The 16,746-nt window shown below is 36.6% G+C and overlaps 1 protein-coding gene and 1 long non-coding RNA gene across 2 annotated transcripts; one reads left to right on the top strand and one right to left on the bottom strand.

The window, feature by feature from the left end:
- Positions 1-387: 387 nt before the first annotated feature.
- Positions 388-1,071, top strand: LOC133876806 (secreted RxLR effector protein 161-like). The gene has a single exon (XM_062315053.1). It carries the CDS (start codon positions 388-390, stop codon positions 1,069-1,071), a length of 684 nt encoding a protein of 227 aa, XP_062171037.1.
- A 3,073-nt stretch (positions 1,072-4,144) lies between these two features.
- On the bottom strand, positions 4,145-8,397 carry LOC133878435 (uncharacterized). Its single transcript, XR_009901904.1, has 2 exons — positions 8,062-8,397; positions 4,145-4,520 (listed from the first exon to the last, which is right to left on the bottom strand). It is a non-coding gene; the product is annotated as an uncharacterized LOC133878435 (long non-coding RNA).
- Between the last annotated feature and the right edge of the window lie 8,349 nt (positions 8,398-16,746).

The following is a 16,746-nucleotide window of genomic DNA, read 5'->3' as shown; positions in this document are numbered from 1 at the left end:
GAATTCTGCTCTATATATCTTGTCATCTAGGCTTCAAGCTTTATCAGATGGATGTCAAGAGTGCTTTTCTGAATGGCATTCTTCAGGAAGAAGTTTATGTAGAGCAACCGAAAGGATTTTCTGGATCCTCACTATCCTCAACATGTCTACAAACTGAAGAAAGCACTGTATGGTCTCAAACAAGCTCCATGAGCGTGGTATGAAAGATTAACCACTTATCTTCTGGATAAAGGGTTCACAAGAGGATAGGCAGATCAGACTCTCTTCATCAGAATTCAAGGAAATCACAAACTCATTGCACAAATCTATGTAAATGATATCATCTTCGGGGCAACATTAGATTCTCAAGCTCATGAGTTTGCTGAAGAAATGAAACAAGAATTTGAGATGAGTATGATAGGTGAGTTGACATATTTTCTGGGGTTGCAAGTTAAACAAACTTCTGAAGGGATATTTATCTCTCAAGCAAAATATGCAAAAGATTTGGTGAAACAATTCGGTCTAGATAGGAAAAGCCATGCTCGTACTCCCATGAGCACAAATGTCAAAATGAGTACTGATCTAACAAGCAAACAAATGGATCTTACTCTTTACAGAAGTATGATTGGCAGTCTTCTCTATCTCATGGAATGCCGACCAGATATTGCCTTCAGTGTTGGAGTTTGTGCCAGATTCCAACCTAATCCTAAGGAATCTCATCTTACAATTGTCAAGCGCATCATCAGGTACGTAAATGCCACTGTTAATTATGGTATATGTTTTTCTAGAGAAACAAATATTGTGCTTGCAGGATACTCTGATGCAAATTGGGCTGGAAATGATAGGAAAAGCACCTCTGGTGGTTGTTTCTATATGGGTACAAATCTGGTAGCTTGGATGAGTCGGAAACAAGCCTTAATTTCTCTTTCCACTGCAGAAGCTGAGTATATTGCTGCTGGAAGTTGTTGTACTCAGTTATTATGGATGAAGAAATTACTCTGTGATTATGGCTCCACTCAAGACACTATGGTCATTCACTGTGACAATACCAGTGCCATAAACATTTCAAAGAATCTAGTTCAGCATTCTTAGACCAAGCATATCGACATTCTGCATCATTTCATCTGTGACCTTGTCGAATCCAGGGAAGTAGCTGTTATGTTTGTTCCCACTGAAAATCAATTGGCAGATATCCTCACCAAACCTTTTGATGGAAGCAGGTTTGAATCTCTCCGAAAAGCCATTGGTATTTGTGACATGTCCTAAACATGTCCTTGTTTCATGCTTGGATAAGACTATTCGGTTTTTCTTTGTCTCTTCCGTAAGTTGCATGATTGTTGTCACCAAATAAAAATAAAAATAAAAAAAGGGGAATTTCATGCAAGGTTTTTGCCAAAAAGGTTTCAGCTATCTCGTGTATTTTTATCTGTTTTGACAGTTCTCTGTGCTCTGATAAAATATACATTCATATGGTTAAGTTTCAAATTTGATATGTGCAAAAATTTCCTGCTGCATCATTCCTAGATAGTTGCTTTTCTCATGTGATGGAAAATGTGCACCTTCTAAGGCTCCCCTAAGGTATTTTTTTTTCTCTCCTTTGACTTTTAACTTCTGGAAATTCTAAATGAGAGATTTTTTTTTTGCCAAGATGGTCACATTGACCAACTCGCTAGTTGCACCTAGAACTCATAAATTCTGGCATTCTTTCTAGGTTGCAGCACCAAGAGATAAAAAGGCATTCAAAACTGAATACAAATGGATAAATAACAAGATCCACTGCTTATACTAAATATGTTCTTGATCTTGTCCCTAAAGAAACAGTCAGTGACCACATCATTGCGGAAATAGACGGTCACTAAAGGACATAGTAAAAGAAAAGTGCTGCCGCTTAGGGGGAGTGTATCAGATGAAGGTAACTAGGCCCTAGCATAATAAGGTTTGACTTTTGACTGATCTAACATTGATTTTCTCTTCTTTAGAAAATCCGGATGATTTACGTCATATCAGTGAACTTCTACCTTTCTGAGAAAGTCTTCACACACACACACACATGCATTACATGAGTTCAGTTTACTTTTGAAAAATTCTGTCTGCAATTTTTGTTCATTGATTACTTAACTCTTTTCTATATGCTTGCGTATTTTTGATCAGTTATCTGATTGTTTTCACAGGTTTGGATACATGTGGGCGCTGATTTTTCTTTGGGAACCTAACCTTGTTCATTTCTCTTTTGCTTTATTGTTGGTTATGATTGTAATTCATACTCTTTTTACCCTTTGTCATTGTGTGACAAAAAGGGGGAATATTTTTTATTGTTGTTTTTGATGTTTCAGACCAGAAATGTATTTTCAAACCGGTCAAGTGTTTTTGTCCCAAAATGGCCAAAGGGGGAGTTTGTTAGTATTTTGGCTACATTCTGGATAAAACAAAAACACTTTATGTAATGGTTGCATTTTAACAGGACAGTCGATTGTTCAATCTTCATGTATTCGGACAACAGTTTTTAAATCATAATCTTCATATATTTAGACATATATTGTTCACAAGCTTCTAGAAGTTATCCATGGAGAGTCCTTTGCAAAAACCAAGGCAAATCAGCCGGTTCCTGTGCAACCATCCGGACGGGCCTTTGAAGGCGTCCGGACGCCCCGCAGTGTCCTACAGATAAACATTGAAGACGTCCGAATGTCAAAGCAACATCGTCTGGACGCTTGGTCAATCAATATTCTACAAGGAGTCCATTTTCAGAAGTCGACATTGTTTGGGAAGTATCTGCACTCCGTCCGGACGACTCGGCATCACGTCCGAACGATGTCCTGTATTTGCAGACTATCCGAACGACTTAGCAATACATCCGGACGATATCCAGTAGTTCAGATACCTCCCGAATTCCGTATGTACGCAAAAAGGTTTTAGCGAAGACCATCCGGACGCTCGGTCAAGTCGTTCGGACGCAAACCTGATAAGGATAGAATTGCGTTGTTTTTGAAGGATATCGCAGAAATCCATCCGGACGTGGCAAACTTCCGTCCGGAAACTCGACAGACAGAGTCCGATTTTTAGCAGTTTGAGGTCTCTTAAAGCCTATAAATAGGGGGCTCTAGGTCTGTGTTTTTGTACAGATTTCGGTGGTGAATTCCATAGTACTTTGAGAGGGTGTTTAGGGAGAATCGATGATTTGCTAGCTCTCAAGCCGGTGCCAATGTGGGCTCAAGTGTTCGTGTGAAGTCTATCTTAGGGGTTGGCCCTAAGGTAAATGAATCCATCAAAAACTCCTTCAGGTGGAAGATCTGGTTAGGAAGCGTTCGTGTTGGGCTACACGTCAGAGTTAAAGGTATGACTACTGCATAGGGTTATGTGAGTATGAGTGTCTTGTAACTAGCTTTGTTTTTGGATAATGGATTTCCTGGGTTTGGCTGCCCCTGAGTGGTTTTGTTCTCTAGTTTTCACTTCGTAACAAATATCTTGTCTCTTTTAATTCCGCATTTAAGATATTTGTTTGCACACAAACACACACATTTGGTTTGTTTAAGAAGTCAATAAATTATTTTCACATATCATTGCGGAAATAAACGGTTACTAAAGGACTATGTAAAAGAAAGGTGCAGCATCTTAGGGAGAGTGTATCAGATGAAGGTGGCGAGTTCCTAATAAAATAAGGTTTGACTTTTGACTAATCTAACATTGATTTTCTCTCTTGTTTAGAAAATTCAATTGCTTTAAATCATATCAACAAACATCATACCTTATTGAGAAAGCTTTCACTCACATACGCATTGCATGAGTTGAGAAAGATATTTAAAATTTCTATCTGTAGGCAAATTTATTCTCATTGACTACTTAACTCTCAATTATATCTTTGCATTTTTTGAATTGCTATTTGACTGTTTTTTTCAGTTATTTGTACGTGCATGATCTGAAGCTAACTTTAAGGAAAATTGTTTTTCTGCAAATTTTCCCTCTGTTTTCAACTTCCAGTGTGAAACGTCCAAATGGACCTATTCTTAAGTCCAGACGTTTACGGCTATATCAATCTATGATTTGGCAGTATGCCATCTGGACGAGTGTGTACCACGTTCGGACGCGAGCCCTTTTGTGACGACCCTTTTTTTTTTTTTTTTGAAAACATATAATGAGTCATCACAGTGGCACGACTACATGTCGCTCAGCCAACATATGGTACACATTCCATAACAAGTACCTGATAATCAGAGTTACATCTACGCAGCGGATAACACATAATAACCTTATCAACATAGCGGAAGGTACATCTATAAACAACAGTCAATCACAACAAAAGAGCCATTAATATATCTATCTATTTAAGGCTTCTACATAGCTATTAAATACATACCAAAAGACTGGCTCATAAATACAAGTGTCACAGGCGACACGAGCCATAAACAAAGTCTACCAAAAGGCGGACAATACATGGTCCAACCATTATAACTGTCGCGTCGGGCTTCAGTCATAACATCCCAAGTACTAGGCTATGACGTCATTCATTAGATCCACTGAACCTGCAGTCAAAGCATCAAAGTCTGTATGGTTGTAGGGTTAACCACATCCGTACAACTGAAAGTATGAGTTCACAACCTCAGTAGTATAAGACTCACTACGGAGTAAACAATGCAACAAACATACATACATACAAGATTCAACAATATTATTCTCAAATCAATAAGTCCACACAACAACACATCATTAAGTACAAGTCACACCATTCATCACACACATATTTTATTATGGTTTCTACTAACAATATTCCACACATCTCACGAGTGCTAGCACTTCAATGCTAGGCTTACCGTCAACACCGCTCGTAAAGCTACGACCCGCAGGGCACACATCTCACGTGTGCTAGCACTTCAATGCTAGGCTTACCACATATCTCACAAGTGCTAGCACTTCAATGCTAGGCTTACCATCAACACCGCCTTTAAAGCTACGACCCGTAGGACACACATCTAACGTGAGCTAGCACTTCAATGCTAGGCTTACCACATATCTCACTAGTGCTAGCACTTCAATGCTAGGCTTATCGTCAACACTACCCTTAAAGCTTCGACCCGCAGGGCACACATCTCACGAGTGCTAACACTTCAATGCTAGACTTACTATACATCTCACAATTGCTAGCACTTCAATGCTAGACTTACCGTCAACACCACCAGTAAAGCTTCGACCTGCAGGGCACACATCTCACGTGTGCTAGCACTTCAATGCTAGGCTTACCACATATCTCAACCAAGAGTTACTATCCTTTGACCTACCACTGTGCCAGATACAACCACACTGGACTTACCATCTATCAACTACAAGTTTTCATTATACCAAATTACCTCATCATACCCCTATCATTATACATGTATGTCCAAACAATTTTTCATTCTACAAACATCCGCAATTCCACCACATACATCTATATATATATATATATATATATACATATTCAACATCAAGTTATTCTCCCATATATCAATTTCAACCATCTCAACATAATTCTTAATTCAACACTTCACAACTCAATCATCAATAAATATCTTCATCAAAATTCCATAACCATATACAACCAAGATTCATCAACATCTATTTATCCATACAATTTACAATCCAATATATCTCAACTTATTCACAAACAATTTTATCAACAATTCCATAACTATATACAACAAAGATTCATCAACATCAATTTATCCATAACATCTACAACCCAATATATATCCCAACTCAATCACAAACAATTTTATCAACAAACTTCATAATCATAAACAACCAAGATTCATCAACATCCATTTATCCATACAATTTACAATCCAATATATCCCAACTCATTCACAAACAATTTTATCAACGATTCCATAACTATATACAACCAAGATTCATCAACATCAATTTATCCATAACATCTACAATCCAGTATATATCCCAACTCAATCACAAACAATTTTATCAACAAACTCCATAATCATAAACAACCAAGATTCATCAACATCCATTTATCCATACAATTTATAATCCAATATATCACAACTCATTCACAAACAATTTTATCAACGATTCCATAACTATATACAACCAAGATTCATCAACATCAATTTATCCATAACATCTACAATCCAATATATATCCCAACTCATTCACAAACAATTTTACCAACAAATTCCATAGTCATAAATACAACCAAATACTATCAATATCAATTTATCATCACAATTCCCAATTCAATAACTCACAATTCAATTACATATATCTTTACCAACAAATTCTATAATCATAAATGCAACCAAACACAACAATATGTAAATCTAAGTTCCTAGGTTTCCTCAGTGAGTGGAATACTCACTTGGCTGCATTGGACTCATGACTCCAGCTTCCACTAGATTCTAGTCACTCGAACTCTACATTGCAGAACCAATCGACGTCTCCAATCCAGACACTATCTTGCAAACACCTATAATGTTAGACTTTATTATGGAACTCTACACTCTATGATACATAGACTACCCGCATGCTCACACGTCTCATTTCCCGCTTCTAAGGCTAGCTAAATATCATAAACTATGATTAGGTTATCATTTATGTTTAAATTCATATTTTATTCATCTTATCATCTGAGTTACGCTTACTATTTTATTTGTCTAGTTATTGTTATTAAGTCACATTGTCATAGTTAATCATTTTTATAGCTTCTTGTTTATTTACCAAGTTAGCAATATATATATAAGCCGTATACATGTATATGCAAATGTATACATATATACATATACACATATAACACTTAAGCCTAATCCGATGATACACTAAAATACTATGTGTACAGGATAGGTGAATTAGCTATTAAGTTGTCACATAATAGATTCATATTACATTTATATGTTTCTATGAGCTTACTAACTTGTACATATCCACTTAGGGTTATTTGGATAATTTACCATTTTTAAAACATTCACATTTAATCAATACATTTAATACTAACAACCATAATAGAGATTAATCAAACCTTATTCCAAACCGGTTAGCTTATCAAAACAACCCCTCCTTTACATACAATGTGCCATAGCCTTTAAAGACTACAAAAATCGACCACTAACATTAGATTCAATCTCTAGCAAATAATCACTAACTAACATCATTAAATTACCAATCCAAAAACCAGATTTGAATCTCATCAAGATACTCGTCAAAACTAGCCCATACCTTCTCCAAAGCTCAAACCATAAATTATCAAGTCAAGTCCTAAAACACAACATCACATATGTCAAGATTTTACTTCACATCAAACCACTAAAATTCCAATAATCATAAGCAACAATCATCTACCAAATTTCTTCCAAAACTAAACTCAATTCAACCAAATATTATACCATCTACATAATGATGCATTAACCATCAATTAACACAATTATCCCTAATCTAGGGACACAAACCAGACCTGAAATTTTATCAAAATATTAGTTCCTAATCCAATTAGCAATCTAACAATCTATTTTAGAGTACAAGACATGGGCTAGTATCTACAGAAATCAAAACCCCAAGGGATAGCACCATTCGGCCATTACAAATTGGCCATCAATAATCTCATTTATCCCTCATGAATCCTACCCAAAATCAACTCATAATAAAGTATAAATCATAAATTAAAACTACCAAAAACATAACCAAAAATCACAACCCACAAAGAAATACATAACTCGGCCAACACTACAAAAATCACCTTCCATTTTCGGTTTCAACCCAAAAGCATAGACCAAATCACACTCTAAGAAACCCATTCGGTATAACCCATAAGAAGACCCCAAATCCAAACATCATACTCAAGAAAAGCAACCATTGAAGCTCCATCACTTACAATCGGCCCACAGAAAATCAAAGAAAAATCAAGAGTAATTTGGAACACCCATTCGGTATTTTCCCCCAAAATTAACCTAAATTCGCATCTAACAATAACCCACAAAATCCACTCCTCTGCCAGTAGCTACAACCACCCCATGGAAGAGACTCACTTGAAATTTTGCAACAAAACCCCAAACAAATTTAAATGAAATCAAACCCAAGAGCTTGAATAGAGACAGGATTTACCGTTCTTCAAAGGCCAGGCAGCAACACTCCATCTCAGAATCGCATCTCACTCTCAATCACGGCTCATCTCTCTCGGCAGAATCTCTCTTTCTCGAGCTCCATCTTGATCGGCTCATCACTCTTACGGTCCCAGGTGTGTGTGATAAAAGGGACGAAAAGAAGAAGGAGATGGGGGAGAGAACGGGTGAGCTGCGTGAAAGAAGAGAAAAAGAAGAGAGGAAGAGGATATTGCCGGGTGGGGGAGAGAGAGGAAGAAAAAGAGAGAAGAAGAGAAAAGTGTGCAAGAGAAAGAGGGGGAAAGGAAAAGAAGAAAAAGAAAGAAAAGGAAAAGAGAAATGGGTGTGCGGTCTAGGGGAGAGAAGAAGAGGAAAAAGAGAGAGAGAGAGAGAGAGAGAGAGAGAGAGAGAGATGTGTGGTTGAGAGAAATGAGGGGAGAAGATAATGCTATTATCTCCCAGCCAACCACAAGCTAACACGTGGCATAAGGGGGATTTTCATTTTATTTAAATGCCCCAAGTTTTATTATTTATATCAGGACCCCCACTACATTAAAACTTTCTCTTTTAACAATTAAAATATAACCCCACATTTGATTTAACTACACTCTACCCACAAAATTATTTATTTATTCCATTAGGACCCATTATTATTGTTATTCTAATTCTATTATTTTATCTAAAACTCATTTATATAATAGGTACAATTTATTAATTGATAAATGTCCTCTTTATTTTCTTGGTCTTTACACCTTTGCTTTCTTTGCCATTCACACAGCACTGCATTTTTTTTCTTATTTTTGTCATGTTGTGTGTTTGTCTCGGGGATTTCTCCTGAGATTTTGGCATTCTGTGAACATCTCTTCTCATTCCTTGATATTCTCTATGTCTTCCTTTGTTCTTTTAAGTTTTTGTGCTTTTTAGAATATTGAAATATTTGTTGATTGGAATATTTTCTTGAGATATTGTGCATGAAAATCCTATTGTCTGTGAGTTTCATTGATATTGACATATCTTGGTCATTTGGATTGCTATATTTGCTTATGTATTTTTGGCATCCAATTGACAGCCGTCTTAATACCACATTGTTTTTGAACTAACAGGATCTAATCTTTCTTGGTGGTGGTATTTTTGGAAATATTTTGTCTAAATCTTTTCAGGAATATGTCAACCAGCGGCCTCCAGCATAACATCCAACAGATGGATCCTTTGGAAAACAGACTGTTGTTGAAGTCTTTTGCTCAAATTCCAAGGGTCTTAGGATTTAGATGAGCTTGTTCCCCCAGCTCATGCAAAGCTTTTCATCGCATCTTCCTCCAGATCTGCACCAGTTAGAGTTGCAGTGGTGAATCTTCTCATTTATCTTGCAAACCAGTTGACTAGAGGATTCCAATCTGTGGATAATTAATTTCAGGCTTTGCAAACTCAAGTGACTAAAGGCGTTCAGTTTTTACATTCTTGGCTTCAGGAGATAGAAGCCGATGTGGCACAAATCCATATTAATGAACGGATTTCTCTTCGTCACTTGGTTCAGTGGATCAGCAGGAGTTGGTGCTTTGAGGATTTTTGTTCCTCCCTCTATCAGTTGTTTTACAAACTTCTGATTATTTGGGCTTTTTATAGTTCTCTATTTTCCTGTGTTTGGACTTTGGAACTGTTTAACTATGGTTTTTCTATATTTTTTTTACCCTTTGTCCTTTTGAGCCAAAAAGGGAGATTATTTTTTATTTTTGGACCGGAATTGTATTTTTAAACCGGTCAAGTGATTTTTGTCCCAGAATGGCCAAAGGGAGAATTTGTTAGTTTGATTGGTTGCATTCTGTTGACAAAATCACTATCATGTAAAGTTGCTGTCATAAACAGGGTTACCGTATTTTTCAAAATCTTCAGTTTATCAGAGTTTATTTCTCTAAGATGGAAAGAGTCTTATTATGACAAGTTCTAGTGTCACAAGATTCAAGAAGGCTATTTCAGAGTTCCAAGAAGATTCTATGCAGATTCCACCTCAGCAAAGTCGGATCCTTTGTTTCCGTCTGGGCGGCCCAATGATGCGTTCGGATGTTCAACAGTGTCTAGAAGCTTCTGAACAGCTCCAAGTTGCATCCGTCCGGACGTCATGGTAACACATCCGGACGCTCTTCAGACTTCAAAAAGATTCCAGTTTTCCTTTGCAAACACGGATTGGGAAGACAGCTTCCATCCGTCCGGACGACAGGGCAACATTGTTCGGATGGGGTCCTTGATAAGGAAATTACATGCAGACAATTTGCAACCGTTTGGACTCTAGGGCAACACCGTCTAGATGCGGCTTTAATATGGAAACGCGTGAAGTGCGTTATGGAAAAGTGGTTGCACAGCTCACCGTTCGGACGCTCTATGCTTCCGTCTGAACGTGGCCTAGAGAAATTAGAGACAGACTAATTTTAGGTCTTCTAAGCCTATAAATAGAGGCCTCTAGGCATGTAATATTTATAGAATTTGATATTGAATTCTCTGTAACTTAGAGAGGATGTTTAGGGAGATATTGTGAAGATCTACAAGCTCTCTAGCTATTGTCGATGTGCTGTTAATTTGTTCTTGTGAAGTCTATCTTATGGAGTTGACCTAAGGTAAAGGAATCCATTAAAGACCCCTTCAAGTAGGTGACTTGGTTAGGAGGCATTCACGTTAGGTTATGTCAGAGTGCAAGATACGATTGCTGCATATGGGTATGTGAGTGTTACTGTCTTGTTACTAGATTTGTCTTCTGAATAGTGAAATTCCTTGGTTAGGCTGCCCCGGAGTGGTTTTTCTCTTAATTGAGTTTTCACTTCATTAGCAAAATATCTATCTCATTTAAATTCCGCACTTATGATATTTTGTTACAAATTATTCACACACAAACACCACAAATTAGAAGTCTTTTATTTTTCACCTTGAACTCTCACATGTAACCCAACGTGAACGCCTCTCAACCATTTCTCCTACCTGAAAGGGTCTTCAATGGAATCATTTAGCTTAGGGCTCCTCCCTAAGCTAGACTTCAAAACTGATCAAATCACACAACGACCCTCAAAGAGCTAGCTAATCTCACAATATCTTCCTAAACACCCTCTCTAAGTACAAAGGAATTCAATACTCAATTCTATAAGTAATGCATGCCTAGAGGCCTCCATTTATAGGCTTTAGAAGACCTAAATCGACAGAAATTCGGATTTCTCTAGGCTGCATCCGGATGTAGGCTGAGAGCGTTCGGACGGTGAACTGTGCAACCACCTTTCCATAATGCGCTTCACACGTTTCCTTATTAAGGCCGGGTTCGGATCATGTTGCCTTAGCGTCCGGACAGTTGCAAGTTGTCTTCCCAATCCATGTCTGCAAAGGACTTTGAATTCTTCTCGAACACTGAAGAGCGTCCGGACAGTGTTGCCTTGACGTCGGGATAGATGCACGCTGAGCTGTCAGAATCTTCTTGACATAGGAAGGTGTCTGGATGCTTCACTCCACCGTCCGGACAGGAACAAGGGATCCGACTTTTGCTGAGTTGGAAATTTTGCAGAATCTTCCTGGAACTCTGAAATTGCCTTCTTGAAGCTTGTGACACTGAAACTTGTCATAATAATGCCCTTTCCATATTAGAGAAATAATCTCTGAATATTTAATGATTCTGAAATAATACGGTATCCCTGTTAAGGCACAACATTACATGATAGTGATTTTGTCAACATAATGTAGCCAATAAAACTATCAAATTGCATGCACATTTGCATCCCAAGGCAACGTACACCTGCATTAGGTTAGGAGAAAAATAGTCTTTCCAAATTACCCCCGCACCAACTCTTTTAGGTCAAGACAAAAGATTCCTTATTTGCACTGCAAGACTTGCTTTCTTTTAAGACAAAATATTTTTTTCAAATTTGCACTGAAGCTTCTAGATTTTCAGTACAATTTGACCCGACTATGAAAGATAATTCCGCTTCTTTGCAATTTCACATAAAAACTATCATTTTCTCTTAATGACTTGCAAAACATTAAAACACCAAAACTAACCAAAAATATTAGAAAATAACAAAGCTAAAGGTTTAGCCAAGCAAATTAAGGGGTCCAAATATACAATATTTTGCGCTCATCAACAGACCCCTTTGAGTTCAAGCCCAATTGCTTAGAGCAAATCAGTGACAACCCAATAGTATTGAAGCTACTGCATGCACCACGAAAAGCTATAACCTCTTAATTTGTTTTTTATTTGTATTTATTTTACTTAGTTATGATTGGTCGCTGTTCTTTGTCACTTCTATTAGTCTTTGCGACCTTGACCTAGAACCATGACTATGGACCCATATGAAGGTTATCAAACTCACTTTGATCACTTTGATTTAGAACTTGTTGCTTTCTCCAGACCGGCGAATGATCCTTGCTCCGATTATTATAATTCGGGATGGAGAAACCTCATAATTTCTCCTAGGAAGCTCCAGCCATTGGAAATTCAGCTCCATACTCTCAGAGACTGCACACTCAAGCATATTCGCAGTGCTACAATCAAGCTTTCTATCCACCATCCGACTTCCATCCTCCCCACCAACAATGGCAGTCATCTATAATAATAGCTTAAATTTGCATATTTTTCTGAATTAAAATAAGCATTATCATACTTTATTATGATTTAATTCTTACATTTTATATTTCATTGAAAAATATTGTTCAATTATTAATTTTAAGCTTAAATAGATATTAATGCAATGAATTATTTTTTTGTAGGAATTACAAAAAAGAAAAAAAGAAAAAAAAAAAAAAGAGGTAGATGTGGGACCCATGACTTGGAGGACACTTCTCATATGCTGATTACGTGAAATGTGTGAAGAAGACCAATTGAAATAGGAGTTAGTTCAATACAAAAGCATCTTGTTGTACACGTTTTTCATCCCTCCATCTATTGTGCCCCTTTAATCCTATCATTTTGTCATCTATAATTTGAAAAGCTTGAACTGAATCACGTCTCTTATACTATCTCTAATCTGTTGCCTCGGTTGTGATAAAAGGGGGAGAAAACGTGGAACCAGAGGACTTATCTATGTTCTTATTTTCTTGAGAGTTTATTTTTATTTTGATAGCTTGATGTTTAGGACATTGATGATAGAATTTATTTTCATAGTTAGGTGTAGCTAAATCTTTAGCTAAGGCTAAGTGTGAAACTTTTAATGAAATTATAGTATTTATTCTTCAACTCTTCTATAGTTTTTAATGTATAATCTTTTTAATTGATTGCATGATTTATTTTAGAAAATACTTTTTTTTCCTGTAAAATTCCTTGATTCATTGTTAACTACAAGTACAGTGGAATTCCCTGCGAATCAAATAACCAATTTTGCGTAATGAAATCAATCAATTTTAAGATTAATCTTTTAATAATATTTTCTCTTTATGATCACTGCTCAATTTTTCGATTGGGTGCACTCCTTAACTGCCTCTCAATTAAGTTATAAAATGAATTGAGGAATAAGTATTACGGTTTTATTAAAAGTAAAACCCTAATGCCATAGCAGTTTCTTTTAATTATTGTCTCCCTTATATCTTTTTATTGCATTTTATAAAAATCATTCAACCAAATCAATTGTCACTAGGGGGTGCAGGACCCACAAAACTGACCCACCCCGCCCCTTAACAACACATTCTCGCGCCTACCATAAACAGGTCCCGGTTCTGTTTTAAGCAAACCGCATGGTGCAGTGCGGGGTGGGGCCCCGAGATTTGGGAAAATCCCAGGGACCCGCCCTGCACTGTCTAAATAAAAAGAAAAAAAAAAACTAAAAACCCTAAAGTTAAGTTAACCCTAGACAAGAGCGCCGCCCCCCTCATATTTTTTTAAGTTTTGTCATTTCCTCCAGTCTTCCAGAGAGTTCCCTTTCCACCCCATCAGTGCCCTCAACCCCTCACACTGTGCCGCCTCCACACAACCTTTTTCTCTGACCCCGATCTTCGTTTCTTCGGCTCTTCATCTTCTTCAACCGTTCGTCTACCACTACCAGTCTACCACACAGTGAGATTTAGCCATTTTGGAGCCGTGGTTTTTTAAGACAGCCCACATAGCACGTACTGTAACTCTGTAAGTAATCATCTTTTGCGTTTCCGTTTATTTATTGGTCTTTACTTTTCGGGTTTTCAATATTTCAGTTATGATAGTTTATTTCATGTTTGAGTTGCAGCATGCAACTGCAAGGCTAGGGCCTCCGACCGCAGGGTTCATTTCAAGGTACCTTTTAAGATTTGTTATTGTTTGAACTTCAACTTTGTTTGGTAACTTTGGTTGGTGTTTAAGAGTTTATGGTACTGTTTTTTTTCTTTCTCTAAGGTAATTTGATATTATTGATGGAAACACGAGATTCTATTGTTTTAGGTGATTGGTTTGCGATAATCAATGGTGTTGATGTTTTTAATTTTTATATTACTTGCTGCCTTTGTTCTTCTAAATCGTGTTTTTTACAAGTTTAAGTCCGTAACTTTGTTTGGTATGATTTAAAGTTTGTATACTTTCTTGTTTTATTTCCTTGTTGTTGTGAGGTCTTGTTCTATTTCCTTTCTTTGTTGTGAGGTCTTGTTCTGTTTCCTTTCTTTACAATTGTTTACTTGTTTTGGTGTTAATACTTGATGAAAAAAGCAGGGGTATGTTGCCTCTGTGAATAGGCCTCTCGCAAACACCAAGCATATCAGTCTCATTGTTGATATATGTTTGACTATTTATGGTTGTTGTAAGCTTGGAAGCATCTAAATTTCCTTAAAAAAAAAAGAATTTATAGCTTGACACTTGAAGTAGTTTAGCTTGCTGTTTAGCCTGTTTTTAATCTCTTAAATAAGATTATAAAAGTTCAGCTTAATTATGTTTAGCTTGCTATTGTTTATGTTTTTTTTTTCCCCACTTAATGTAGACACAAGTCATGGATGGTAATTCAACTGGTTGTAATAATACTAAGGACAAGGGGTAGTGGGTGAATGAACATGTGGTAATCTTGTAATTACTAAGTATAATGCTACAAAAATAAGGGAAGCAATTTCAAAGATGATAATTGTGGATGAGTTGCCATTTAGGTTTATAGAAGGCGAAGGGTTTCAGGACTTCATGAAGACAGTAGAACTTAGGTTTTCAATTCCTTCTCGTTATACTGTGATGAGGGATTGCATTAAGCTCTATATGTCTAAGAAGGAAAAGTTGAGGGCAATGTTCTTGACAACCGAAGCTCGAGTTTGTCTTACTACTGATAGTTGGACTTTGGTACAGAACTTTAATTACATGTGTATCACTGCTCATTTTATTGATAGTAATTGGAATTTACACAAAAGAATTTTAAACTTTTGTTTACTTTCTAATCACACAGGTGAGACCATTGGGCAGAAGATTGAGTCATGTATGCTTGAGTGGGGTATTAGTAGCATTTTCACTATCACAGTTGACAATGCTTCTTCCAATGATACCGCTTTGGAATACTGGAGGAAAAGAACGGCTCATAAGACTGATGCTATATTAGAGAATCAATTTATGCATGTGAGGTGTCGTGCACACATTTTAAATCTTATTGTGTCCGAGGGTTTGAAAGAGATTAATGAATCCATTGTGAAGGTTAGAAGTGCAGTGAAATATGTGAAGTCTTCTCCCCAAAGATTTGAGAACTTTAAGTATTGTATGGAAAGGGAAAAACTTGCTTTCAAGGGTTTACTATGTCTTGATGTTCTAACGAGATGGAACTCTACATTTAAGATGTTGGAAAGTGCTGAAAAATGTCAAAGTGTTTTTGATCTTTTGGAAGAGTATGATGGGAATTATGTTTCTTCGTTGTCTGATGAAAAGAATGTTAAAAAAGGTTTGGGACCTCTTACTTATGATGATTGGGCTCGTATTAGGACTTTTTTCAAGTTTTTCAAACTTTTTTATGATGCCACAATGCGGCTTTCGAGGTCTTTGTATGTGACTTCTAGTATGTATTGGCAAGAAATTTGTGGCATTCAAATGCATATACAGTTGTATTGTGATAGTAGTGAATATGTATTGAGTTCTATTGCGGAGAGAATGATGATGAAGTATAATAAGTATTGGGGGGATTTTGATAAGGTTAATGTGTTTCTCATATACTACCATTATCATAACGTATTCACTTCCCACAATCCACAACTCAATCACATTATTCTCATTCATCTTCCCTTCGACGCATACCACATTCATAATATAATTTTATGTTACTCAATCCCTAACAATTTCAAACATATCAATTTCAATCATCTCAACATTAACTTATCATCGTATTCTCAATTCAACAATTCTCAATTCAATCACATATATATATCCAACATCATGTTATCCATTCACATGTAGTTCCATGCATACCTTCAATATCAATTCATCAACATATATTATATTCACAACACTAATCTCGTGCAATACTTAACATCAATTCAACACCATGCCATCATTCACAATACAAATCTCATGCATTCTTCAACATCATTTTATTCTCACAATATAGTTTATAATTACATGTACCAAATCATCATCATAGAGTTAACATCTAATTAAACCAAACATAGCAAATCATATATCCAAAATTCCTAAGGTACCTCAGTGAGTAGAATACTCACCTGGCTGCACGAATATCAAGCCTAGACGCCACCTTGCAATGTATCACTGTGGAATAACACATTGCATTATTTAACACTTTAAATA

Source organism: Alnus glutinosa, chromosome 9 (genome assembly GCF_958979055.1).
Source record: "Alnus glutinosa chromosome 9, dhAlnGlut1.1, whole genome shotgun sequence".
NCBI lineage: Eukaryota > Viridiplantae > Streptophyta > Magnoliopsida > Fagales > Betulaceae > Alnus > Alnus glutinosa.
This window is presented reverse-complemented; position numbering and strand designations above follow the sequence as displayed.

Bases quoted from the DNA above. Each gene is read 5' to 3' on its own strand.
- LOC133876806 (XM_062315053.1), top strand. From the start codon at position 388: ATGAGTATGATAGGTGAGTTGACATATTTTCTGGGGTTGCAAGTTAAA.